Source organism: Equus przewalskii, chromosome 1 (assembly GCF_037783145.1).
Source record: "Equus przewalskii isolate Varuska chromosome 1, EquPr2, whole genome shotgun sequence".
In the NCBI taxonomy this organism is placed as follows: domain Eukaryota; kingdom Metazoa; phylum Chordata; class Mammalia; order Perissodactyla; family Equidae; genus Equus; species Equus przewalskii.
Window position 1 is genome coordinate 84,740,644 of NC_091831.1, and position 26,035 is coordinate 84,766,678.

At 45.5% G+C, this 26,035-nt stretch overlaps 1 protein-coding gene across 3 annotated transcripts in view; it reads left to right on the forward strand.

Moving 5' to 3' along the window:
* Positions 1-26,035, forward strand: part of GRID1 (glutamate ionotropic receptor delta type subunit 1) — a 671,187-nt gene that overhangs the window by 454,014 nt on the left and 191,138 nt on the right. For all 3 annotated transcript variants that reach the window (XM_070616293.1, XM_070616307.1, XM_070616296.1), the window contains 2 exons: positions 9,137-9,298; positions 10,834-10,953. In XM_070616293.1, the coding sequence (XP_070472394.1) occupies positions 9,137-9,298; positions 10,834-10,953 (282 nt within the window). The remainder of the gene's footprint in view (positions 1-9,136; positions 9,299-10,833; positions 10,954-26,035) is intronic.

A 26,035-nucleotide genomic window follows, 5' to 3' on the forward strand; every position in this document is an offset into this window, starting at 1 on the left:
TCATTTGCAAGCCATTCCGCTTAGGTTTCCTCAGTAGCTATTACCACTTCTTTCTTTCCTAATGACAGTGTAGAAGGCAGACTAATTTCTACTAGCCTCTAGCTGTGAGATTTATAGAGAAGACTCTAACATGTTTAGAACAACTAACTTAAGGAAAAAAACCACATTTATGTCATGGCTTATTAACTTTGTCTTGATGAAATTAATGAAAATACTTTTGGAAGTGGAGCTCTCAAGTCCATCTTTAGTTCTTCCGTCAGACGGCTGCCCTTAGAATGATTCTTCTGGGTTAGAAGTTGTCATGAGGACCATCAGGAACAGGGAATTTTTACGAGACCATCCATCTCTCCAGTTCAGCACTGAGCTGGCCTCAGAAACTCCATCTTCTTCTGTCAGGCCAGTGGTCAGGGCTGTCTGAGCTCCAAAGCCAGCCAAGCACTATTATAGCAAATCAATTTGGTTACTATTTAGTAGAGAGAAAGTCCCCTGGAAGAAAAATACTTAAGTGGCTTTTTGTGGCTTCAAAAGCATCGTATTTGCTAGAGTGTGGGGCAGTTGTTTATTTTTCCCTACAAAGTCCTGTCTTATTTGTGTGTTTCTCATTCTGGTTTTCTTGACAAGTTAGCTTAGGGTTCGCCTGACTCAGTAAGTTAATAAAAGTGATAACGAGTCCTTAAGAACCTTGAGACTTTGCTAAGATTTCACGGGTAGCCTTGCTCAGAGGAGAATCTGTAACTCACTCCGTCTTCAGAACTGTGCTGCCTGCCTGGCGACTTCAGGGCTGCAATTGAAGTAACAGACATGTTGTCACATTGCCACTCCATTTATATTCGAATGTGTTTCCAAATGGGACAGACAAATGGTATAAGCTGTGTTGTCTGGTCACCGTGGAGCCTGGGCCTTGCTGGGGGGCTAATGTGGTGTTATTATACAATGCTCCCTCAGGTTGGAATTTTTCTTCTTTGTGCATTTTAAAATTCTTGAATGGCTTGTTAGCTGGAATCGTGCATCCCACGCTCAGTCTATAAAAGCATTTGAAAACTTCCCCTCCTCCAGGAGGCCCTGTTTCTTTAAGGTTTTCTGTACTCTTGCTTGGCTGCACGTTTTTCATCAAGCTGCTAGTAGAATCGTTTCTCTGCAAAACGCTGAGCCTCCCCATTCCTCAGCTACCTTGAGCTTCATTTCACTTTCCCTGGTTTCCTTCACCCTGAAGACCCAGATGGAACCCTTCACAACCAGCGTGGAGAAGCGTGGTCATGGATGCCTTTGTCAGAGGCAGTTGCACAGGTGGTCTCCTTGGGTGCAATGGTTGCTGTTCTGGCTGCAGGTGGCCACGTGCGAATTTGGAGCCCAGAGGACCTCGGGTATGGACAGATGCCCCTCCCTACTCTCCACATGCCCCCTCCAATTCAGCCACGCAGAGAGCTCCCTATGCCCTTTGCCCTCTGCCACCATCTGCGCCCTCCTCAGGCCTGGCTATAATGCCCTCTCTCAGGACAGGTGGGCTGGCAGCAGTTTGGCAGAGAGGCCTTGCCTGGGGATGAATTTCTCAAGCTGTGACATCTGGGCGTCAGCTTGTCCTCCCAGCTGGACTCTCTGCCGGCTGCTTGTCTGGCTTTGCTGGATGACCAGAGCCTGTCTGAGGATCTGGTCAGAGGTCAGGTCCTGCTGTTTCCCTCTGTGAGGGTCTCCCCGAACAGTCTATTTTGCTTGATTAATGATGGAGGGAAGAGAAAACTGGACTCCTTAGAAGCCTGCGGGAAATGCAGCCTTTCTTAATGAAAACATTTCCCACGATTCCAGCTTTGGTGTGGGGCGGATAACGGTCGAGTGGCGAGATGCAAAGCCAGGTGGCTCTGACCCTGGCCCACCATTCATCTTCCTTTACCCTCAAGGATGATTCTTACCTTGATAATGTTGATGGATAACAATCCCCTGGACCCCTGGAATATAATGGAGACAAGGCCGGGGCACCCAAATATGACTTGCTGAAATTCTCAGATTTACTACAGAGAAACACACACAGAGTGCCGGGACGGCAGACAGCCGGCTACACAGCAGGACTATCATCTTCCAGTGGCCTCTCCCTTCCAGTCTGGTGGGGGTGGGCACAGGTCTCAGCCTGCTGAGGTCCAGATAGGATTGGAAGCGAATCTCTCTCCTGAAGAGTTCAGTACATTTCATGGGGGGTTTATATTTCCATTACTCTTGGCCCTAATCCTGCTTCTGAGGACTCAGTAAGTAAACAAATCATCTGAGCTTCTGATGAGGCCGCCTCCACCCCACCTGGTGCTGACCCAGAAGGGAAATCAGTGCCTTTTCTGGTTTCAACAAGACAATAAATCCATGTCTCAGAGATGGTGTCTTACGTACATAGCGGGAGTCGCAATGGGGCATTTGCGTTGGTGCTGCGCAGACAGCCTCTGATGTCCTAAGTTGCTTCTTGCTGGGGAACTTTCCCTGCCTGCCCTCCCTCTGTGCCAGTACCCCATCCTCTCTCCACATCTTGCTGGCTCCCCTGTCCACCCTCTATTTTGTCTCTCTGGGTCTTGACTCCAGAGTAAATTCTCCTTATTTCCTCATGAAAGTCAATTTAACAATCTTACTTGTAGCCTTTGCTCCTGCTGACACAAGGTATATTCCTAAATAAAATATACTTACTGGAGAAGTGGGAATTCTGGTGCTAACTCTTAAAAAATAAAATCTGTTTTTCCATCCCTGGTCCTCGTGTGGTTGGTCTTTAATTATCCAGCAGCCAGGAGTGTCTGCCTGGGTTTTTCATGAGCTGCGAGTTTTAGGCACAAGCTCATGGCTGAATTCTCTCTTCTGCCTCCCAAAGATGTGCCTCCATCTCCCCTACTTCCCTTCTGAGGACCCACCTCTTTTGTAGGTAATTGACTTTGGAAATGCAAGCCTTGCTTGGATTTCCACATCTTGTGGACATGCACACCCCAGATTCTGGTTGGAGATGGACAGTTCCACATGCAACATACATACAGAGCTTCTATATCCTTCCCTAGTGTGGCTTCCCGCCTCCATCGCTTATGTTCTAAGAGTCATCCTCTTTGCAAATACCTTGACATCTCTTTACCTTAGTGTTTTTTCCAAGAACAGATTTAAACTATTCGTCCAACGTTCATTAATTCCACAAACACCCGTAAGCCCTTATTATATGCCAGTTCCTGTGTTAGACTTCCCGCAAATGTTCTGTATCTTAATTCTCAGAAACTCCAAATAAATTGAGAATTTTAGTCTCTGTTTTGTAGCATGTTCCAGTTAGGGAGAATGGCATCTGCAGAGGCCCAGAGGCGTGGGGGAGCAGGGGCAGAGTTCAGTGTGTCTGAAGCAAGGGGTGAGAGGAAGAAGTATCGGGAGGCCAATTGGAGAGGAGGGCAGCTGCGAGGATGCTGAGGGCAGGGTCTAGCCCTTGGAGACATGACAAGGCGCGATGTGCATCCGAGAAAGCCAACTCTGTGCTGAGTCTAAGGGAGGACTGGAGCTGGAGACAAGGAAACCAGTGGTTACTGTCTCCCTAGGGAGAAATGAGGGCATCTGAACCATGCTGCGGCCATAGGAGGTGACCATGTAGAGAGGACATAAGGAAACTTCCCCAGGACTGAAACCCCTAAGCCTGGGCAGGGGATGGGCAACAGGTGACACAGTGCAGAGCATGGTGCCTCCCACAGGTGCTGGGCTGCAGCTGTCCCCCATTCTAGTCATATCCTGCCTGCCTCCCCCTCTCCCCTGCGCACCTGCATTGTCTTGTTACGGGACTGGCTGTACTGAACGCTGCCATGGCTGAGCCAGCTCTGCAGTGCAAATGTCAGGCCTTTGACCGCAATGGGCCAAGCCACCTTCCTTTTGGGAGCCTGGGCCAGGGTATTATAGAGGCCCCCACTCTGGGCCTTCCTGGATTGGCACCTTTTCTGGATCACTAAGGGAGCAGAGAAGTGGCCTTTCCCTCAAAGGGCAGCCCTGCAACACCTCAGGGCATGCAGCCCTGAAAGACCCTGCTGAGGCCCAGGGGGCTGTGGCAGCTGTGACTTTGCTGCTCGGGCCAGGAGGAGGCCAGAGACACGTGCACAGTTGAGCAGATTTTGGGCGGTTGGGGATGTAATGCTCAGGGCCCATCCTTGCTCAGTCTTTGGACCCACAAGCTGCAGAAGTCAGGTGCTACCCTTGCTCAGTCTTGAAAAGCTTTCAGACCAAGGGGCCTTGCGAGAGAGGTGTTGGCAGACACAAGTTTGTTTTCTCAGTAGTCTCCACGCTTCTATGTGCCAGACCCATGTTGGGCCCCAGTGACTGGGGACACCCCTGGAGGAGCTCTCAGCTCACCCACAATGAAGTCAGGAGCCCGCCTGGGTCCTTTATTTCCCTTTCCATTCCCTTCTGTCTCTGCTCCCTTGAAAACCAAAAATGCACACAAAGAACTTAGGACAGTACGTGGCACACAGAGGTATTCCCATCTGCATTTCATATGGAGGCCGATCAGGGCTGCCCCACTGCCCCTCTCCAGGCCACTGATTGCATTGTATTTTGTTGTCATCAGTTTAAGTCTAGAGTGTGAAATGACTTGTTCAACAGCAACTCAGCAAGGAAGTGCAAGTGGAGGTTCAGTTCACCCATTCGATAAGCATTTATTGAGTGCTTGCTGTAGCCATGCACAGCTGTCCACATTGGGAGCACAGCTGGCTCAGGTTGTGATGAATCGAAAGCTCCTGTTCATCCTACCAGGCCACCCGGCACAGCTGCATACACAATGGAGTAAACGTCATGCTGTATCTCCAGGGTGACCAACTGGACCAGCGAGGCCCCTTCCAGCTCTGTCCCTACCTAGAATGGAAGCCACAGGCTCCCAGGACAGCCCCATCCCCTCTCCTGACTGGCTCTTGAGTGCCTCTGACTTGACTCCCTCTGGCGTCTCTGACCTGGCCCCAGATCTTTTGCTTTGCCTCCGGTCTTTCTTCCGCCAAGCCTTTGGCCTGGACATGTTGACCTCTCTTTTGCTTCTTAAGTCTACTCTGACCTGAAATGCATTTTTTTCTTTTTTTGGTTCCTTGTCACTTGTGTGCTGCAGTGTTCCTAGGCCAGCCAGAGCCCCAGGCTCCACTGGGAGAGGACTGAGAGCTTAAATGGTGACAATATCTGCTCTGCTTGTTTGTCTTTTGCTAATGAACTCTGTGTTGTGCCTTACCTGAGTCATGAGGGAAAGAGGCAAAGACTCCTTTGGCCAGGCCTGCCGTCTCTGTCCCTGTGGCCTGTAGCTCCAGCTTTGGCTGTTAGTGAGTGAGCGTTTGTGCAACAGGGAGCCTCTCTCCTTCTAGACCTCTCCACTTGGCCCGGGAACTTGGCATGATCAAGCCCCAACACTGGTCTCCACCCACCCACCCTGAGGAAAGGCTTCTTCTGTTTGTCAGGACTTGGAGGGGCCCAAGTAGAGGCTGCCTTTTTACTATCTGCTCTTGATCTTTTCCCCCAAATGTCCCTTCTCTGGACAACCAGACTTGAGGGTAGCACTCCTCTCTTTGTGTCCCCACCAGTAAACCTACCAGGTTGCTTAAGTGAAGATGCTGGGGTTGGAGAGCAGAGGTGGAGCCACAGATCAATATGGCATGTCAGCTTCTGCCCAAGGCAGGGAGAAGTATGGAGAGAGCATCTTACCAGGAGAAGGGGCAGGAGTGAGTAGAGAAGATGGAAATATCTCCAAGTGGGAATCAAGAAGGTATTTTGGGTAGGCTATAAATGAGGAGCAAATTGTTGTTTGAACAAAAGAGATTCCCTCCCAGGTCAAAGCTGGAGGCAGAAAATATCTTTTTCCTGCTCTCTGTTTTCTATATATTCTTTTTTTGTGAACAAAGATCAATGTGTACCTGCTTAACAAGAGATCCACCTATCCATCCATCTCCCCATGTCCCCCACCCACTCACACATCCACTCGTCCACTCATTCATCCATCCGTTTATCCTTCTGTTCATCTGCCATGCATCTATCCATCAAACATACATTAGGCACCAACCATGTCTCTGGTTGGTGCTGGATACTGGGTTCTAGAGACAGTGGAAAAAAATATATACGTATTTGTGTATATATACATATATATATATATATTTCGGGGGCCCTGCACTTAACAAAGCTCAAATTTTGGTGAGGTAAATGCATTTATGAAGCGACAGTGTGTAGTATATCATGGACAAAGGTGCCCGGGGTGATAGATATGGGGGCAGTGGGAAGGCCTATCCATGCCTGGAAAAGAGCATTGCTCAGGCCTGTTTCTTTGAACTGAAATGGGTTCCTCCTTCCCAGCAGATATACTTGTGGGAAGGCTGAGGGCTTCCTTTGGCCTTTCTGAGTCGCATCCTGTTTTTTCCTCTTCATTGAAGGCCTCTCTGCATTCACACATTTGTTAAGTACCTTAATTCATTGTGAACAGAAGTGCTGGAAGGTAAAAGGGAAATTCCACTGGGTGCTGGTCTGGGTTACAGCGGGGTGGCTGCCCCATGTGTGCATGAGTGCGTGTACAGGTGGAGATATGGTCAAAGGGCCCCTTGGTTGAATAGTGTAGGCTGTGAGTGGGTGTCTGGGAGACCCATGAATGTCTTGAGAAGAGACATCTTGACATTAACAAGGACTCTCAGCTTTGAGTTATCCTTTTGGAAAAAGATAAAAAATAAAACCAAGCCAACTCTAAGGGGCTTACATTCTCTTATAACAGCATCTCCCTTTGGGTTTGTATTCCAGAGGGAAGTGGATATGTCAAAAATAATTTTACAGTGGTCGGGGCTCCTGAGAGCTGGGGGGCTGACAAGAGCAGGGAGTGGGTTCATCTTTTTCATCGAGGGAATGCTGCCCCAAGGCTCGAGGGGCTGGAGACTTGGTTCTGTCATGGTGTTCCCTGTAGGACAGGGAGTGAATTTCCAGTGGTGGAGATGACTTCTCTGGGCTGATGAGCTCTGAGGGAGGTCACTGGCCACTGCTGTGCCTGCCCCCCTCAGCCTGAGGTTCTCGTTTAATCCATGGTTGTGCATCCCGGGCAAGCTCCTGCCATCTCTGAGACATCTGTTGTCCACCCTCCATCCACTTCTCACACCTACAGTGTGGAGAGGCGCTAGGCACACAGGGTTTAGTGGCATCCATTCCTGTGCCTACGGCTGTCACAGAAAGGACACAGGTTGAAGGTGGATAGGACAGGGGTCTGTAGGAATGATCAGGGTACAGGGACACCCATGGAAGAAGTGGTCAGCTCTGCCTGGATGTGTCATGGCAGAGATGACCCTTGAGGATTAGCGTGAGTTGCTGAGCAGGCCTGATGTAGCAGATGCTTTCGATGTCCTGCACGAGCTCCCTTGGCCCACCTCTGATTTCAGTTGCAAAGGATAGTCCTACCACTTAAATTCACGTCTGGGGCTCTGCTTTGGGGGCACCCAGTCTAAGACGTGTGAGGAAAGAAGTTGCAGGCTGAGAACAAAGCACGGGGGGATGCGTGGGCATACTGGGGAGTGGTGGGAGGTGAGGTTGGGGGACAGCAGGGGTTCCTCCTGCAGCCCAAGGACCTTATTTGATCTTCCCAGGAGTCCTGTGAGGCCGATATATTCTCCTATTTATATCCAGTGATTTTGTTTTCCCGAAATATTTTTAGTGGACACCTCACTGCTTAGGTGTGTAGAGAATCATCCCCTTGGCCCACTTTGGCTGATGGATGTTTGTGCAACAGTTACCCGGGAGGGGATCACAAACCTGACCGAGGGTGGACATTATCTCCTGCCCACCCTCTCCCTTTTGTCTCCTCCCTTTGCTCTTATGATACCCCCTAGGGGAAGTAGGTTGTGGGAGGGTAACACCTGGAAACAGGGCTGTCTTCTTCCCTGTAGAGGGATCTGGCTGGACCCCTGAGAGGGCAGATGCTGGTATTCGGGCTCATCCAGATAGCAGTCTTTAATCACGCTCGGGAGGGTGAGCCAGACCTGTCCCCCCATCTCACTGCTGTGGTGTGTGATTCTCACTGTTGACTATCCCAACTTTTCCCTCACGACTGTGCTCTCAAGAGCTCTGAGATGGGCTGTGTCTCCTATATGATCCAACTGCACTGCAGACAGCTGAGCAGAGGGGTCATTCTCAGATGCACACAGTTGCACATCTCCAGCACATCCCTTGCGTGGCGGTGATGCCACTGCAGAGTGGGCTCCATGGCCTCCGGAATCTCCGTCACCACAAGCTGCCAGTGTCACTTGGGCCACCATCCACCCTGGGCACCTCCAGAAACCAGAGTGGTCTTTCCAAGGCACAGATCTGGTTTCTGGGCACAGATCCTCCAATGGTGTCCTTCTTCCTAAAGCCATCCATGTTGTTACTCCTTAGCACGTCCAGTGAGGCTTAACCTGGCTCGATCTCCGCCTCCCTCTTGATCCTACTCCCTCTCTACTGTACCTGTTGACGCAAATATCTTGACTGTTTTCAGTCCCTCTAACCCAGGAGTCGGCCAACTATGGCCCACGAGCCAAATATAGCCCGCTGCCTATTTCTGCGAATAAAGTTTTATTGGCACATCCTTTGCTTATGTGTCATCGGTGGCTGCTTCCCTACTATAACAGCAGGGTTGAGCAGTTGCAAAAGCGACTGTAAGCCCCACAAAGCCTAAAATCTTTACTATCTAGTCCTTTATGGGAAACAGTGGCCGACCCTGCCCTAAGGGGCCCTTGTCCTTTACACCTTCATGCCTTTGCATAATGCTGCTCCCTCCCTATAATGCTCCCCACCCTTTGTCCTACGAATCCTTCTTGACTGAGCTTTCTGCCCATCCTTCCCTGCATCCTTTGTTGTCTGAGCAGGATGCCCCACTCCAGTTTTGCAGAGAACCTGCGTGTGCAAGTCTCACTCATGGCACTGATCATGCTGGTTCTGTTGATGTGTGGATCTGCCTCCCATTCTAATTCCTGAAGCAGAGTTAGGTCACATTCTACTCAGAACTCAGCACCTGGCTGGATTTTTGAATGAATGACTGGGAAGCCAGTGGAGTGAGGCATAGATATTGGGCTTCACTTCTTGGTATTAGCATCCTGGGTCACCCCAGCCCTCTGCTGGTTCCCCTGTCTCTGGAAATGCACCAGTAGAAAGGGTTTCACCACCTTTGTCTTTGCAGATCTCCAACCTCTACTTGTATGACAGTGTTCTGATGCTGGCCAACGCCTTCCACAGGAAGCTGGAGGACCGGAAGTGGCACAGCATGGCGAGCCTGAATTGCATACGCAAGTCTACCAAGCCATGGAATGGAGGGAGGTCCATGCTGGACACCATCAAAAAGGTATGTGCGAAGGGGCACCCTTCCAGGCCAAGGCCAGAGACAGGCCCCTGCATGCACCCCCCACTCTGTGCCTGCTCCAGCAGGTGGCCTGAAGCTGAGCTCTTTGTGTGGTTGTCCTGGCAGGCACCCCCCAACCCTCCCTCCTTGCCACTCTTCCTGTCTCAGCATTTGAGGGCTGAGTGAGCTTGGGTTCATGGATATGTGTTGTTGTTGTTGTTGTTGTTGTCTCTGTTTTTATATAAGGAGATTGGACTTCAGAGAGGTTAGTAACTTGTCCAAGGTCCATGACCAAGTCAAAAATGGAGGCAACTGCCTAGCTCATGTCTGCCACTTAGCCCTCCATGCAGGCTGCCACCATCCATAGTCCATAAGAGAGGTTGTCTCAGTTGGAAGTGCATGTGCTGATCCGCCAGGGCCTCAGCTTGTGTGTGCATATGTGTGTGGGTGCACGTATCTGTGTGTGTGCATGTGATGTGTCCCATGACATACTGAGGTCTGACACCAAGTTGGAAGGCTGGATTAGAAGTGAATTGGGTAATCCACAGAAGACTAATAAGTCTAAGAATGAATTGGCTTTTAGAGGCTTCAAAAGAGCATTTAGTGGAATCTGTAGTACTAGGAGTTGTAGTCATGATGAATTGCGCGTGGTTTCGAGAGCAGGGAACATCTTCTGGTGTGGGTTTGAATTGAATGCACCCAAGCTAGAGCCAGGGCCCCTCTGGTACCAGCTCAGTCTCTGGGACTCTCCCAGCTCCCAATCTGGGAGATCAAGCCTGGATAGACCCCCTACCCCAGGTTTGAAGAAAGAAGGGGGCTCATCACAAGCTCACACGTCTGCCACCTGCTCCCCCAGAGCCCACTGAGCTAGCAGAGAGAGGTAAAGGACTTGCACACCTGCCACACCCCATCTGTGCCGGGTGCCATGCTTTGTGCACATTTTCTCCTTCAGTCCTTGCGGGATCTGTGACATGAATCTGATTAACTCCGACAGAAGCTGGGAGATGGGAGATGACTTGCCCAAGGTGGCACAGGTGGCACAGCCAGGACTTGAACTGGGTTTTGGCTTCCAGTGTTCAAAGTCACTGCCCCGCAACTTCCCACCGTGTGTCTGATATGGCTCCTGTTGATCTTTGGCTTCCCTCTCGGCTCAGGCTGAGGTGAGCCCCTGCAGCAGGGTGCAAGGGAAGACTAAGCTAAGGAGGGTGAGGACAGAAGGAGGGTGAGGTCACTCTTCAATCTCATAGCTAGCACCATGCAAGGCGCAGAGCAGGAGCTGTAGTCATACTGATGGCGTGCACAATAGGTACAAGCCTTAGGAATTTCTCCTGTGAGCAATGGCCTGGGCATGTTGATCCAGCTCGAGGCCCTGGGACTGCCTGCGACTCTTTCCTTCTTACAGGTGTCCATTACTTCCCCAGTCCTTGATCGTCCCCTTCTTGGTGACCACTTCCTTTTTCTTCCTTGCCTTTGAGATTTCTTCTCCTACTCAGTCCATATTGGCCCACCCTCCAATGGTCTTTCCTTCTGTCGTACAGGGCCACATCACTGGCCTCACAGGGGTGATGGAATTTCGGGAGGACAGCTCAAATCCCTACGTCCAGTTTGAAATCCTGGGCACGACCTACAGTGAGACCTTTGGCAAAGACATGCGTAAGGTAAGCCTCCGGGTCCCCGCCTCCCCCTCTTCCTCTGCGGTGCTACGGGCACTGGACTCTGAGCAGGCATGACCAACACGGAAGGCCCCTCTCCCAGTCTCTCTCTGTGGATGCTGCCCTTGATGCTGGTTTTTATGGTGCCTGGTGGGGAGGAGGTTCAGAGCAGTTTTCAATAGAAAGAGTCGCCGATACAGTCCCTCAGTACAACAGGTGCCCCTGGCGCTGACTGGTCCCACTGCTTGGGCCTGGAGGGCCAGCTTTGCAGTTCTGGGTGAGGCTGGAAGGGGCAACGTGTCTTCCCAGAGCTGCTGAAATCAGCCAAACCATGGGGACAGGTGTGACTGTGGCTGGGGCGGGAGACAGGGGTTATAGGCTAAGAGTGTCACCTAGATCCAAGAATGAGACAAAGCCGTGAACAGGAAAATGAACAACGAGGAGAGTGAGAAGTGGGGAGTGCTGGGGCCCACTGGAAAGAGACGAGAGAGACGAGCTACATGACTCAGGTGGGGTTTGGCCTTTTTATTTGGTGCTAATGCAAGTGGCAGGCCTGGGGGCTCTTCCTGGTAATAGCTTGCCTCTTCCTCCCTCCTCTTATGGAGGATTTTCAGGATTGAGGTCTTTACCCAGAGTTGGAACCCCCAAAGTTAAGTGGGGCCTGTGAAGTCAAGAGTCTAACAGGTGTGGGGACCAAGAGGTCAATGTGGCAAACAAGGGATGAAACAATTATCCAACAAGGGACCTTAGATGTGGTGACTCACTCTAAACCACAGTGTGGAGCCCATCATGGGGATGCAGGTAAGGGCAGTGGCTGGCTGCCCAGGGCCTGGCCAGCCCAGCTGGCTTGGATGCACTCCCCTAAATGGCCCTCACAGGAGGTTCACGTGCTTGTCAGGGCTGGAGATGGGAGCGTCATGATGTAAAGGGGCCACAGGGCTCAGTCTAATCAGGAAAGCAGTTAAGCACTAACTGGGTGGCACACACTCGGGCACAGGCTCGTGAAATCACACACACACACACACACTCACACACGTATATTTCTGTAAACTAGAGAGGGAGCCACCTCTAGTAATGATGGTGCCCGGAAGAGAAACAGCATAGTGATCTGTCATCAGGGCAGGAGAAACCCTTGGCAGAGAGCCCTCTGGCCTAGCCTCCAGCATTGACTGGGGCAGCGGAGGGCCAGGAAAGGGTTACATGATGCTGCTCTGGGTGAGGGGATTCTTGGGCTGTGCTCCTTGAGACAGGGTAGAAAGGATGCCTGTGTAGTTACGGAGAGTGTGAGAGCTGGAGAGCATGGAGGGGGTGGTCATCAGTTACAACACGGGAAAAAGACTGGCTCCCAAGGGAGAGGCTGGGATGATCCGGACCCAAGGATGATACTCGGGTGGTGGAATTTCAGCCCATCCTGTGACAGAAGCTAGAGTCATGGGCTGGTCTTATAATATTTGGAGGTTTAACAATTGGTTGTGATGCAATGGCAGTACACGTGGTCTTGGAGCTCAGAGGTTTGTTTGTGGCATCATAGAGTGGGTCGCCGACTCTGGTGTGATACCCTAGAGGGCCAGGGTGTGACCTGCAATGTCAAGGGTGTCGGGGATGATCTATGATGTCTGTTGGGGATGCCCAAAGCTGTGTGGCTTAGTAGGGGGCAAGGGATGGGTGGGCAACATTGGTCTGGGTCATTCATGACCACCGTAGAAATTGGCTTGTGTTGGGACTCCCACCTATTAAGGAAAAACCAGGACCAGGGAGCCTTTCAGCCATTCTGATGTGAAAGGAGCTTGAGGAGTATAACCTTCGTATCTGCCACAGTCTGCCTTCATCCCTGAGTGTTCCTCTGAGGTCAGGGACAATCAGGCCCGCCTGCTGGCTCCTTTGCTACCCCATCCGTCTTCTTTCAGCTCAGCTCTAACCCCAAGGTCCCCACGGCAGGTGGGAATGTTGGCTGGGGAGGTCCCTTTCTTGTCTTAGGCAGCTGATGGGGGGCCACTCCAGGTGCCCGAGAAAGGAGGAGGCACTGTGTCCTCCACTTCCTGCTTCAGGTGTCTGGGCCTTCCCTGTTGCCACGGCAACGCTCCTCCACTACCCTGGAGCCAACGGGAGCTGGAATCTCTCAGTCTAAGGAGCTTCAGAGCAGGAGGCCTGAATGTAATTGAGTTGGAAGGGAAGCTGATTTTCAAGTGGGCTTTCTTTTAAAATGTATCCTTTTGTCATTTTAAAATCTGCCCTTAATAACTGCATATCCTGGTTGTTATCTGTCCGCCTGGGAGCTTCTCTCTCTTCGGAGAGGTTACCTGGAAAGCAGGGAATGAGAATTACCAGAGCAAATGTTTGTTATTCAGGCCAAGGGTGCATTAAAGCAGGCTCTGGGAGGTCTTGGGATGAAGGAGGAGAGGGGATTGGGATGGAGTGTCACCGGTGTAGGGCGGCATTTGAAGGCAGGGCTGAGCTGGAGTTCTTGGTGGAAAATGGGGCTGTGAGGGGTGAGCTGGGAAATTGGAGAGACCTAAAGATACAGTTGAGGGTAGGCGGCAGATCTGACGGTGGATTTAGGATCCTGAGGCACGCAAAGGCAGGGCAAAGGTCAGTTATCCTAAGGAGGCAGGGTGACTCGGAGGTGCCTCCCTGGGCTGCATCTCTCTGTGGCCACATCCAATGCAGAGCTACTGGAGGAGCCAGCTGGGCTGAGATGCTGGATGCTGTGTCGTCGGAGCCCAGTCAGAGGATGCCTGCAAAGATGATATATATCTTCATATATGTATATATCCTAACATATATTTATATGCATATAAGTATACTATATATATATCCATCTGTACATATGTTAATTTAAAAACAACCACAGCAAACAAACACACAAAAACCAAGATTAAGATTTCATATTTAAACCAAGAGGAATTGTCTAAATTAGGGAGCGGATGGATGTTTTCTTAAAAGTAAATACTCCGGAGGATGAGTCACCCAGACGTTTGGGATTAAGCGGCATCAGGAGACTGTGGATTACTCAGCCCTTCAGAGCACGGAGGAAGTGGGCGATCGCCTTTTGCACCAGGGTGCTGGGCAGACACTGATTAAATTATCTCATCCAGGAAGCGAGTTCTTGTCTGGGGAGTGCTGCGTGGCAAAATCAAAGGTCTGTGGCACCAGCTTGCAGGGCAATTCCAGGCAAAATATTAATCATCTCTGTGTTCTGCTTGGAGCTATCTGACGGGGGTGCTCACCAAGCAGCCCCACTGGGGGCCAGGCTTTGCTGGAAAGTCGCGTCCAGCTCCCACAGGACTTGGCTTGACATTTGTCCTGGGATCCAACCTTGTTCCTATTGGAGCTCCACAAATTCCTACTTGGTGTTCTCTTTGTTCAGACAGAAATCTCCAAAGAGGGTGCTCTCATGGGCTTGTCTGTGCACATGTCCTTAGCTCCTGACACGAGCTGGGATGGGATTGTTGAAAGCCACCCGTTGGAAAGTTTCCAAAGGTGGAGGCATGCAAAGCTGCTGAGTGCCTCCTGTGGACAGAGAAGCATCACCTGTCTGTTGTCTTACTGACGTGGGGCCTTTGTGTCACTCCTGGCTGTGCCTCTCCCGAGCTTTTGCAGCCACTCCTTTTCTCTGAGCCTTCATTTTCTCCCACGGGAGGTGCAGAGAAGAGGAGGCTCCTGGTGGACTAGAGGCGGGGGTCAGTCAGTGAGATGACCGTGATGCAGAACTTGTCCGTGAGAACTCTCCCGGGTGGCATGGGCCATCAGCTTCGAGTAGAGGGGGCTGGGTAGCTCCTCGCCATGTGCCAAACCTGAGGCCAGGGCAGTGGGAGTGCTTCGTGGACCCAGGCCATGCTCAGCCCCCTTCCACTCCTTATCAAGACCAAGGGCTGAGAGGATGCTGGGAGCTTCACCTCAGATGAGATTTAACTTTTCGGAATGTTTGGTGTGGTTAATGAAAGCAGGAGAACGTGGTTGTCATTTTTCCCTAAGCATGCCTTGCCTGGACTGTGCCATCAGCTACAGCCCTGCAGAAATATTTTTCCAGGACGTGATTGCTGAGGATGTCTCTGCTTCTCTTTCCTATTGATCCTGGTGTGGAGGACTCATTCCCTTCCACTGACACAGGGTCCCGGGTGCAGTGAAACCCTGGGGAAATTGCCAACTGCTTGCAGGCTCTTTGCACCTCATTTCCCACAGGTGCCATCCACCTGATTCACTGCCTCAGCACAGGGCAGCCTGTCTCCTTGGGCAGGAGGGTGCAGAAATGGACAGGAAGCATCTGGAAAGCCTGTGGGTTTGCTCTATGTGTCGCCATTGCAGGAGAAAGGATGCCCTGGTGTGACGAGAGAGAATAGAGTTGTTTTCTGCTCCTTTGCATGGAGTAGAATTGAATTAGGACCAAGAGATTGAGGAAGAATTTGGTCCAGTGGTTTTCAAGCTTTTCTCGGGCTGCAGCAGAATCTTACTGGAATTCAAACATGTATTAAACAGTTGTTGAAGCAAACACGTGGTAGTTGCAATAGGTGGAGAATTGGGGGGAGGGGTCCTGAGGTTCCCCTGCACAGTGTTCCCTCTCCCCAGCATCCCTGTGATCTTCTGTGCAGCTCCACTGGGGAAACTGAGGCCCAGAGACTCAATTATGGAGCACCAACAACCATGTGGCTCGTCTGGGGCTGGAAGAAAGGTTTCCTGGGGTTGATGTGTGTCAAGGACCTGGAATCTCCTTTCTGAACTTAGGATGACGCAGTTCTGCGACTCCCTCACTCCCCTCAGCCCACTTTCCACTTTCCACTCCCTCCTCCTGTCCATCGCCCTCCCTCGCACCCCCCAAAGCCAGCATTAGGACCTCATAGTCCCTTCCCATTGGCCTGGAGCCTGCTGACTTGAAGTTCCACCAGTGCCCTTGGCTTGGCCTCCTTGTTCCAGCAATTATCCAGGGATATGGGGCTTCGTTCTGTGCTCCTTCACTAGTTTGAGGCACTTCTGTCTTCTCTGTCAATTTTGATTCTTCATAAAAGCTGTCTTTAGACAGCAGTCAAATGCCTCCCTTGATGTCATGTCCCTGAGAAGGCGTTGTGGCTGCTGCTGATTCATAGAGTAATAATTGCTCATCATAGAGTGATCACCACCCCATAGGACCCAGCCCTCCCTGGGCTCGGAAGTACATCATTAACACTCTTCCCCAGGTCTGCTACGCTGTGTTGCAAATTATCACACATTCTCAGAAGTTCTAAGCGCTGAGGCCAGGTGCAAAAGGCACCAGCCAGTAGACAGGATGGCTCTGGGAATGAAGTAGGAGCTGCCTCTTAGAGAGTACAGGTGGAACCCTTTACCTGGTGGCTCCAGCAGCTGGTGCCAGGAGCCGCGCAGTGGGTTCAGTAATGAGACAGGGTGGCAGTGGGCGGTGGAGCCCGGAGGATCCAGTCTGAGAACTGTGCGTTATCTCTATTAAGCTGCTCTGACGGAGACTCCCGGCCGTGCACAGTGAGTCACAGAAGAGAAATAAACTTCAGTCTCTTCATGGATTAGCATTCTTGCAGCGTATTTCCCAAGTAAAATGTCAACCGTTCCGAACTCTTGTGCAGAACTGCTTTTGACAGGGCTGAGAACCAAAACAAACACTGCTGCTTCGTCTGAGTAGAGGGATAAGGAAAAGACACAATTAAGTATTTCATTTTAAGTATCATTTATCGCTTCCTTTTCAGGATAGCATCAATACATGCTCATTTAGCGTGGAATGTTTAGAAAATTCAGATAAATGAAAAGAAGAATATAAAAGTCAGCTAAAATCTCTAAACCAAGAAATCAATACTGTTAGCATTTCTGGTATATTTTCTTTCTCCTTCCTTTTCCCTCACTCTATGCACAGGGACAAAGTAGTGATATATATATATTTATCAAATTGCTATTTAGTACATACACTTCATATCCTGACTTTCCCACTGAATTCTATATTGGGAATATTTTCTCATTTTTTCTACTATTCTTTACAACTATGATTTTTAATGGAAACACATTGCTCAACTTACATGGAACCATCATTTATTTTATCTTCCTGTATGATGAATGTTTAGGTATTTTCACCATCTTGATGTAGAATAGTATTGTAATGAGCATCCAAAATATATACAATTTTAATTACATCTATATTTATTTCCTTAGATTTTTTAAAAGGTAGAACTACCAAACCAAGGATAATATCTTTTTTAGGTTCTCTATGTAATTGACACAGATTTTCAAATTGTTCATAGGAGGATTTAATAAGTTTTACTTCCACCATTAATATATGGAAATCTGTTACATCCTATGCTCAAAAAATTGACCTGTTAAACGTTTTTGCTACTCTGGTAGCAGTATGAAAAAATAATGTTGCTAATTTTGCATTTCTTGTGGGATTGTACGTTTAAAAGTATAATCATTGATCATTTGCATTTCACATTTTGTAAATTATTCCTTAGGTCCTTTGCTCTTTTATATTAGGGATGAAATTTTTGTCAACTCATGTAACTTGTCTTTCAGAAGGGAATTGATAGTTATTTGTGTCAAGTATTTTGTTCCCATAAATTGTTTGCCTTTGAGTTAAGAAAATATTTTCACATAGAGACAGTTAAAAATTTATGTTTGTATTTTTTAGAAAGTCATACCCAATTTTCAAAGTAGACACTATGCGTCTATACTCTCTTCTAGTATTTTTATGGTTTGATTTTATTTCAATGAACTCTGCCATCCACTTGGGATTGATTTGGGATAAATTTTCATGTGATGACCTAACTTTTACGTTTTTCAGTGATGTTTTCCACTACTATTTATCCAGTAATCCTTCCTTCCCCCATTGACTTGAATGTCACATTTATCATATGCTCTACTAAATTTTGCACATCTCCTCATTGATTTTTTAAAAAAATTCTTACTCTTTTCTCCCCTTTTTTTTTCTCTCAGCTTAAATTTAATTCAACTTTGTGCATTACTAGAATGTACTTGTCTGCAAGTAGCAGAATGCTCATCTCAAGTGGATTAAACCATGAGGAAGACTTATCTCATAGAAAGAGGCTGCATCGAGGGTGGCACCGGGTTGGCCAATTCAGACGTGCAGAGTCCCTGTCAAAGGCTCAGGTCTTTTTCATCTTTCTACTTGGCAGTCCTCAGGACACGTCTGAGCTCTCCTCATAATTTCGGGATGGCTGTGGCAGTTCCATTTGTCGTACCCAGAAAGACAACAGCAAGCGGAAGAAGGCGGTCATTTCTTTCTGAGGGTTGCCTTTTTTTAAAATAAAGAGACCTTTCTCAGGAGTTGACCCAGGCTCCCATTTTTATATAATGATCGTTTTGCTTTTTTTGTTGTTGAAGTTGGGGTTTTCCACCTAGATGCATATGTGACATTGACCTGTACTTTCTCCTTCAGATGCTTGTGTTCAACTTGCATCAGACTGGTACTCCTTTCTTAACACAGATGGGGAATCGCTCATTCTTTTGCGCCTGTACAGACAGAGCTCTCGAAAGTTGGCAAGAATTTAACTTGTAAAATGATCTAGGCTAGTTGTTGGTCTTGGAGCTATTACTCTGATATCTTGGAAACTTTCTTTCCTGGTTTCTACATTTCTTCGAGTCATTTTTAGAAATCTACAGAAAATCTTGTATAACACTGGCTTTTTCAAATTCGTTACTAAAGCTCTGTTATAGTATTTGCCAATGATTTAAAAAATATATGTTCAAATATCTCTCTTTTCGTTGCTAATACAGTCATGCACCACACAGTGACATTTCAGTCAGTGACAGACTGCACGTACAATGGTGGTCCCATAAGATGAGTACCATACAGCCTAGGTGTGCAGTAGGCTATACCACCTAGGTTTGTGTAAGAGCACTCTGTGATGTTCACACAATGACAAAATCACCTAACGATGCATTTGTCAGAACATGTCCCCATTGTTAAGCATGACCGTATTGTGTGTTTGTGTTGTCTCCCTTTATTTCTTGATTAGACTTGACAGAAGTTTTTTTAATTGATTTTTTTCAAAGAACTAGGTCTAATTTGTTTAAGCAATTTTGTTATATTTTATGTTACTCTAATTGATTGTTTTTCTTCCTGTCTCCTTGCCGCCTAGTGTTCGTTTTATTGTAAAATTTTAAACTTATATGAAGTGTTAGATAATTTATTTTTATCCTTTCTGGTTTGGAATGCAATTTTATTCTGAATATAGTGGTGGCTGAATCATAGTAGTTTTTCTAATACAAACTCAAGTGTAACACTCATACAAAAACTTGCCTAAATCATGAGTAAAAATCGTAGTGAATTTTCAGGAAGGGAACACTTGCGTGCAATCAACACCCACATCAAGAAACAGAATATCCCCCAGTGCCCCCAGGTCTCCCTTGTGCCCCCTACTGGTCATTACACTCACCAGTGGAAACAGTGTTGACATCTAATGCATGTACTTTGTATTTTCTATTGTAACTGCCTTCTTTTGCTCAGCTTCATGCTTGTGAGATATTATTATTGTATGCAGTTTTAGTTCATTCATTTTTATTGTGTTTTGAAGTGTTGGTTTTATCATTGCTCAGCTATGGTAAGGCCAACAGATGAAGAGACAACTGCCAATGAAAAGGTAGTTTGTTACTTACAATTCCCAAGAGGAGGGAGCACACCACACCACACAGGGCCACGAGGAGAAGCAGCAGCGTGGGTCAGGAGGCAGAGGGAGCAGGGGAAAATGTGGGCAAGCATCTTTATGGTGGTTTTTGCAGGAAGGAGTGGGCGAGGCAAGGTAAGCAGTCTTGGGGCCGGCTAGTTTGGATAATTTCCGTGGGTTTCAGGGATGGGGGCTGCTGCTCCTTGTCTGCTGTCTCACCTGGGGTGATCAGGTTTGGGGAACAGCAGCCCAGAGTATAAAGGCTCCATAAAGGAGGTGGTTGTGGGGCGGGCTCTGCATTGGCAAGCTTGCATATGAAAGGCACCCATGTGTCACTTACTATCTCAAGAAATCCACTAATCCTGGGAGGGGCCGTCCCTCATCAGAAATAAAGAAAATAAAAAGACATGATCAATACATGTCGACGTATAATATTCCTTTTATGAATATTTCGCACTTTGTTTCTTCTATTGTTGAGGACACTTGAACTGTTTCCAGATTTTGTCTATTACCAGTAATGCTGCTATAAACACTTCCAGATGCATCTTTTTGGGGAGCATATGTATGTCTTTTTGTTTGGTATGTACCTGAGAGTGGAGTGACTAGGTCATCACACTTAAGATTTTTTTCATCTTTAGTTGTCAGAAGTTTTATTATGATGTGTTTTGATGTGGATTTCTTTCTTTATCCCATTTTCAGTCCCTGTATTCTTGACTCTATAGGTTTATGTTTTTCACTAAATTCAGTAACTTGTCAATCATTATTTATCTGAACACTCTTGCATCCCCACACTCTTTCTCTTCTCCTTCTGGCGTTTCAATGGAATGAATGTTTGATCTTTTATTATTGTCCCACAAGTCTCTGAGGCCCCACTCATTTCTTTTTCAGTCTCTTTTCTCTCTGCTGCTTATGCTGGGTAAATTTTATTATTCTCTCCTCCAGTTTACTGATTCTATCTTCTATCCTTTAAACTCTATGATTGATCCCATCCAGTGAGTTTTAAATTTTTGTTACTGTATTTTTTCAGTTCCATATTTTCCATGTAGTTCTATTTTATACTTTTTCTTTACTGACATTTTCTACTTTTTTTTTCCATTTGTTTTGAGACTTTGTAATCACTTGTTGAAGCATTTTTATGATGACATTTAAAATCCTTATCAGATAATTCCCACATCAGATTCATCTTGATCTTAGCATCACTTGATTGTTTTTTCTCATCCAAGTTGTGATTTTCCTGGTTCTTGATATGTGGGTAGTTTTTGATTATATCCTGAACATTGTTGTAATTATCTTAGGAGACTGTGTATTCTACTTAAATCTTTTACAGTATTTTATTTAGTGGGGAGTCTCCCTGTTTAATTTTAGCATACAAGCCTGGCCTACTTTTGTCCTCTGTGCTTCCAATAACTACTTAATTTCCAGAACTGGTGCTGTCTTGTGGTGCTCTTTCCGTCTGGTCTGCTTAGTTTTTATGGTGCTGTTGTGGCTCCTATTGTCCATCTTCATGCTTTGTGCTTCCTGAGGCGAGTGAAGGGGCTTCTCCAGGATAAGCCACATGGTACCTCTGGTTTAAGGAAGGGGATCTCTGGCCTGTGAAGGTGAGGAGCGTTTCCTACGTGGGGTATTTGTGGCCGGACCACCCTGGCCCTGGGGAGTGGAGAGTGCTTCCCTGGCTGAATCCTGGTTGTGGCAGTCTCTCTCTCTTGCTAATGCCACCTGGTGGCTCTCAATGGAGTAGGGGATTTTCAAGCTTATGGGACAAAGACAATCTGCCTGGCATTTATATTTAAATTGTGACTTCTATAAGCAGCTTGTAGTAGGGCACTTTCTGCTTTTTGTCCACTCTATCAATATCTGCCATTAAATTAAAGTGTTCAGACCATTACCATCTTAGCTAATTATTGATAGAATTGGAATTATGTTTACAATTTTATTATTTGTTTTATTTGTTCTCTTTTTATTGTGGTACTCTGTGCCCCTTTTCTTGCCTTCTTTTGTGTTATTTGAATATTTTTAACGTTCCATTTTAGTTTATTTATTTGACTTTTTGGTTTATCTCTTTGCATCAATATTTAAGAAACTTATTTAGGGATATATCGCTCTATATCTATCTATATCTATATCTGTCTATCTGTACTTTCACGGCCCACTTAGATTTAATATTGTTCAACTTTATATAAAATGTAGCAACCTTGTAACATATAGGTTCCTTTAACTCTCCCCCCTCATGCTTATTTTGCATTATATGTATCATATATATCTGCACTCATTGGAAACCCTGCCACACAATAGGATTTTTTTATTTCAATAGTCGCACACATTTAAAAGTACTTCAGATGGAAAGTAGAAGTCTTTAGATATTTACCATTTGTTTTATTCTTCTTTCATTCCTGAAGATCCAAGTCTCCATTTGATATTGTTTTCCTGAAGCAATTCTTTCAGCATTTTTTGTAGTATGGGTCTGCTGGCAAAAATTCTCTTTCTTTTCCTTCTTCTGAGAAGATCTTATTTTTTCTTTATTCCTGAAGGATATTTTAACTGGATGTAGAATTCTGAGTTGGCAGTTCTTTTCTTCTGGCCTCTGTATCTCTGATGGGTAATCTGTGGTCATTCCAATCCTGGTTCCCCTGTTTGTGATGTGTTGTTTACTCTAGTTGCTTTTGAGGATTTTTTTTGTTTGGTTTCCAGTAATTTCATTAAGATGCATCTAGGCTTGGTTTTCTAATTGTTTATACTTTTAAGAGTTCACTGAGTGTCTTGCATCTGTAAATGTTCATCTTTTACCAAAGTGGGAAGTTTTCTATAAGAATTGCTTTAAATATTTTTTTTTTTTTGTGGGAAAATCTTTTTCTCTTCTTCTGGGGCTCCAATGGTACATATATCAGAACTTTTAATACTGTCCATTAGGGTCCCAGCTCTAATCTTTTACTTTTAAACTTTACTGCCCCTCTTTGTTCTTCAGGTTAAATAATTTCTTTTCTTTTTTTTCCTTTTTTTTTTATTGAGGTAACATTGGTTTATAACATTATATAAATTTCAGGTGTACATCGTTATATTTCAATTTCTATGTACACTACATCATGTTCACCACCCAAATACTAATTACCATCCATCACTGTACACATGTGCCATATCACCTTTTTCTCTCTCCTCCCTCCCCCCTTCCCCTTTGGTAACCACCAATCTAATCTCTGTATCTATGTGTTTGTTTGTTATTGTTGCTGTTTTTGTCTTCTATGTATGAGTGAAATCATACAATATTTGACTTTCTCCCTCTGACTTATTTCACTTAGCATAATACCCTCAAGGTCCATTTATATTGTCACAAATGGCAAGATTTCATCCTTTTTTATAGCTGAGTAGTATTCCATTGTGTATATATACTACATCTTTATCCAGTCATCCATTGGCGGGCACTTAGGTTGTTTCCAAGTCTTGGCTATTGTGAATAATGCTGCAGTGAACATAGGAGTGCAAGCATCTTTTTGACTTAGTGTTTTTGTGTTCTTTGGATAAATACCCTGAAGTGTAATGGCTGGATCATATGGTAGTTCTATTCTTAATTTTTTGAGGAATCTTTGTACTGTTTTCCATAGTGGCTGCACCAGTTTACATTCCTACCAGCAGTGTATGAGGGTTCCCTTTTCTCCACATCCTCTCCAACACTTGTTATTTTTTGTCTTGTTAATTATAGCCATTCCGACAGGCATGAGGTGATGTCTTATTATACTTTTGATATGAATTTCCCTAATAATTAGAAAATCTTTTCCTGTGCCTGTTGGCCATCTATATATCTCCTTTGGAGAAATTTCTTTTCGAGCCTTTTGCCCATTTTTTAATTGGGTTGTTTGTTTCTGTGTTGTTGAGTTATATGAGTTCTTTATATATTTTGGATATTACCCCCTTATCAGACATATGGTTTGCAAATATCTTCTCCTGATCATTAGGTTGTCTTTTCATTTTGTTGATGGTTTCCTTTGCTGTGCAGAAGCTTTTTAGTTTGATGCAGCCCCATTTGATATTTTTCTTTTGTATGGCTTCCCTGGTGAGACATGGAATTCGAAAAGATGCTACTAAGGCCAGTGTTGAAGAGCGTACTGCCTGTGTTTACTTCTAGGAATTTTATGATGTCAGGTCTTACGTCCAAGTCTTTAATTGATTTTGAGTTAATTTTTGTGTTTGGTGAAAGATAATGGTCTACTTGCATTCTTTTGCATGTGGCTGTCCAGTTTTCCCAACACCATTTATTGAAGAGACTTTCGTTTCTCCATTGTATGTTCTTGGCTCCTTTGTCTAAAATTAGCTGTCCATAGATGTGTGGGTTTATTTCTGGGCTCTCAATTCCGTTCCATTGATCTGTGTGTCTGTTTTTGTGCTGCTACCATGCTGCTTTGATTACTACAGCTTTGTAGTATATTTTGAAATCAGAATATGAAACCTCCAGGCTTGTTCTTTTTTCTCAAGGTTGCTTTGGCTATTTGGGATCTTTTGTTGTTCCATATAAATTTTAGGGTTCTTTGTTCTATTTCTGTGAAAAATGTATTTGGAATTTTGATATTTCCAGCTAACTGATCTTTGTATGTTGATTTTGTAGTGTACATCTTTACTGCATCCATTTATTATTTTTAAAAAGTTTCTTGGTGAATTCTTCAGGGTTTTATATATATAAAACCATGTCATCTGCAATTAGTGACAGTTTTACTTCTTCCTTTCCAATTTGGGTCCCATTTATTTCTTTTTCTTGCCTGATTGCTCTCACTAGGACTTCCGAAACTATGTTCAATAAGAGTGGCAAAAGTGGGTATCCTTCTCTGGTTTCTGTTCTAAAAGGATATTTTTCCGTTTTTCACTGTGAATAAGATATTAGCTGTGGGTTTGTCATATAGAGCCTTTATTATGTTGAGGTACTTTCTTTCTGTACCCATTTCATTCAAAGTTTTTATCATAAATGGATGTTGTATCTTGTCCAATGCTTTCTCTCTATCTATTGAGATGAATATGTGATTTTTATTCTTCATTTTGTTAATGTGGTGTATCAAGTTGATAGATTTGTGGACATTGAACCATGTCTGCATCCCTGGAATAAATTCCATTTGATCATAGTGTATGATCTTTTTTTAATGTACTGTTGTATTTTATTTGCTAGCATTCTGTTGAAGATTTTTGCATCTATGTTAATCTGTGATATTGGCCTGTAATTTCCTTTATTTTGTTATGTCCTTGTCTGGTTTTGGTATCAGGGTAACGTTGGCTTCGTAGAATGAGTTAGGAAGCTTCCCTGCCTCTTCAAGTTTTTGGAAGAGTTTGAGGAGGATGGGGATTAAGTCTTCTTTAATGTTTGGCAGAATTCACTGGGGAATCCATCTGGTCCTGGACTTTTGTCTTTTGGGAGGTTTTTGATTACTCTTTTGATCTCCTTGCTGGTGATTGGCCTATTCAAATTCTCTATGTCTTCTTCATTCAATTTTGGAAGTTTGGATGGTTTAAGAACTTATCCATTTCTTCTGGATTATCCAGTTTGTTGGTGTATAGCTTTTTGTAGTATTCTCTTATAGTCCTCGGTATTTCTGTGGTGTCCATTGTAATTTCTCCTCTTTTGTTTCCGATTTTATTTATTTGAGCATTCTCTCCTTTTCTTGGTGAGTCTAGCTAAAGATTTGTCAATTTTGTTTATCTTTTCAAAGAACCAGCTCTTAATTTCATCAGTTTTTTCTATTGTTTTTTTAAGTCTCTATTTCATTTATTTCTGCTCTGATTTTTACTATTTCCTTCCTTCTACTGAATTTGGCCTTTGTTTGTCCTTTTCCTAGTTCCTTCAGATATATTTTTAGATTGTTTATTTGAGATTTTTCTTTTTTCTTGAGGTAGGCCTGTATTGCTATAGGCTTCCCTCTCAGTCCTGCTTTTGTTGTATCCCATAAATTTTGGTATGTCATAAATTAAATTTCATTTGTCTTCAGGTATTTTTTCATTTCTCTTTTGATTTCTTTGTTGACTCAATAGTTGTTGAATAGTGTTTTGTTTAATCTCCACATACTTGTGGCTTTTCTAGTTTTTTCTTGTAGTTGATTTCCAGTTTCATACTGCCGTGGTCAGAAAAGATGCTTGGTATTATTTCAATCTTCTTAATTTATGGAGACTTGTTTTGTGGCCTAATATGTGATCTATCCTGGAGAATATTCCTTGTGCATTCGAAAAGACTGTGTATTCTGTGGTTTTTGGATGGAATGTTCTGTATATATCTACTAAGTCCATCTGGTCTAATGTTTCATTTCAGGCTAATGTTTCCTTGTTCATTTTCTGTTTGGATGATCTATCCATTGATGTAAGTGGGAGTGTTGCAGTCCCCTACTATTATCATGTTACTGTACTTTTATGTCTGTTAATAATTGTCTGTATATTTAGCTGCTCCCATGTTGAGTGCATAGGTATTTACAAGTGTTATATCCTCTTGTTGGATTATTCCCTTTATT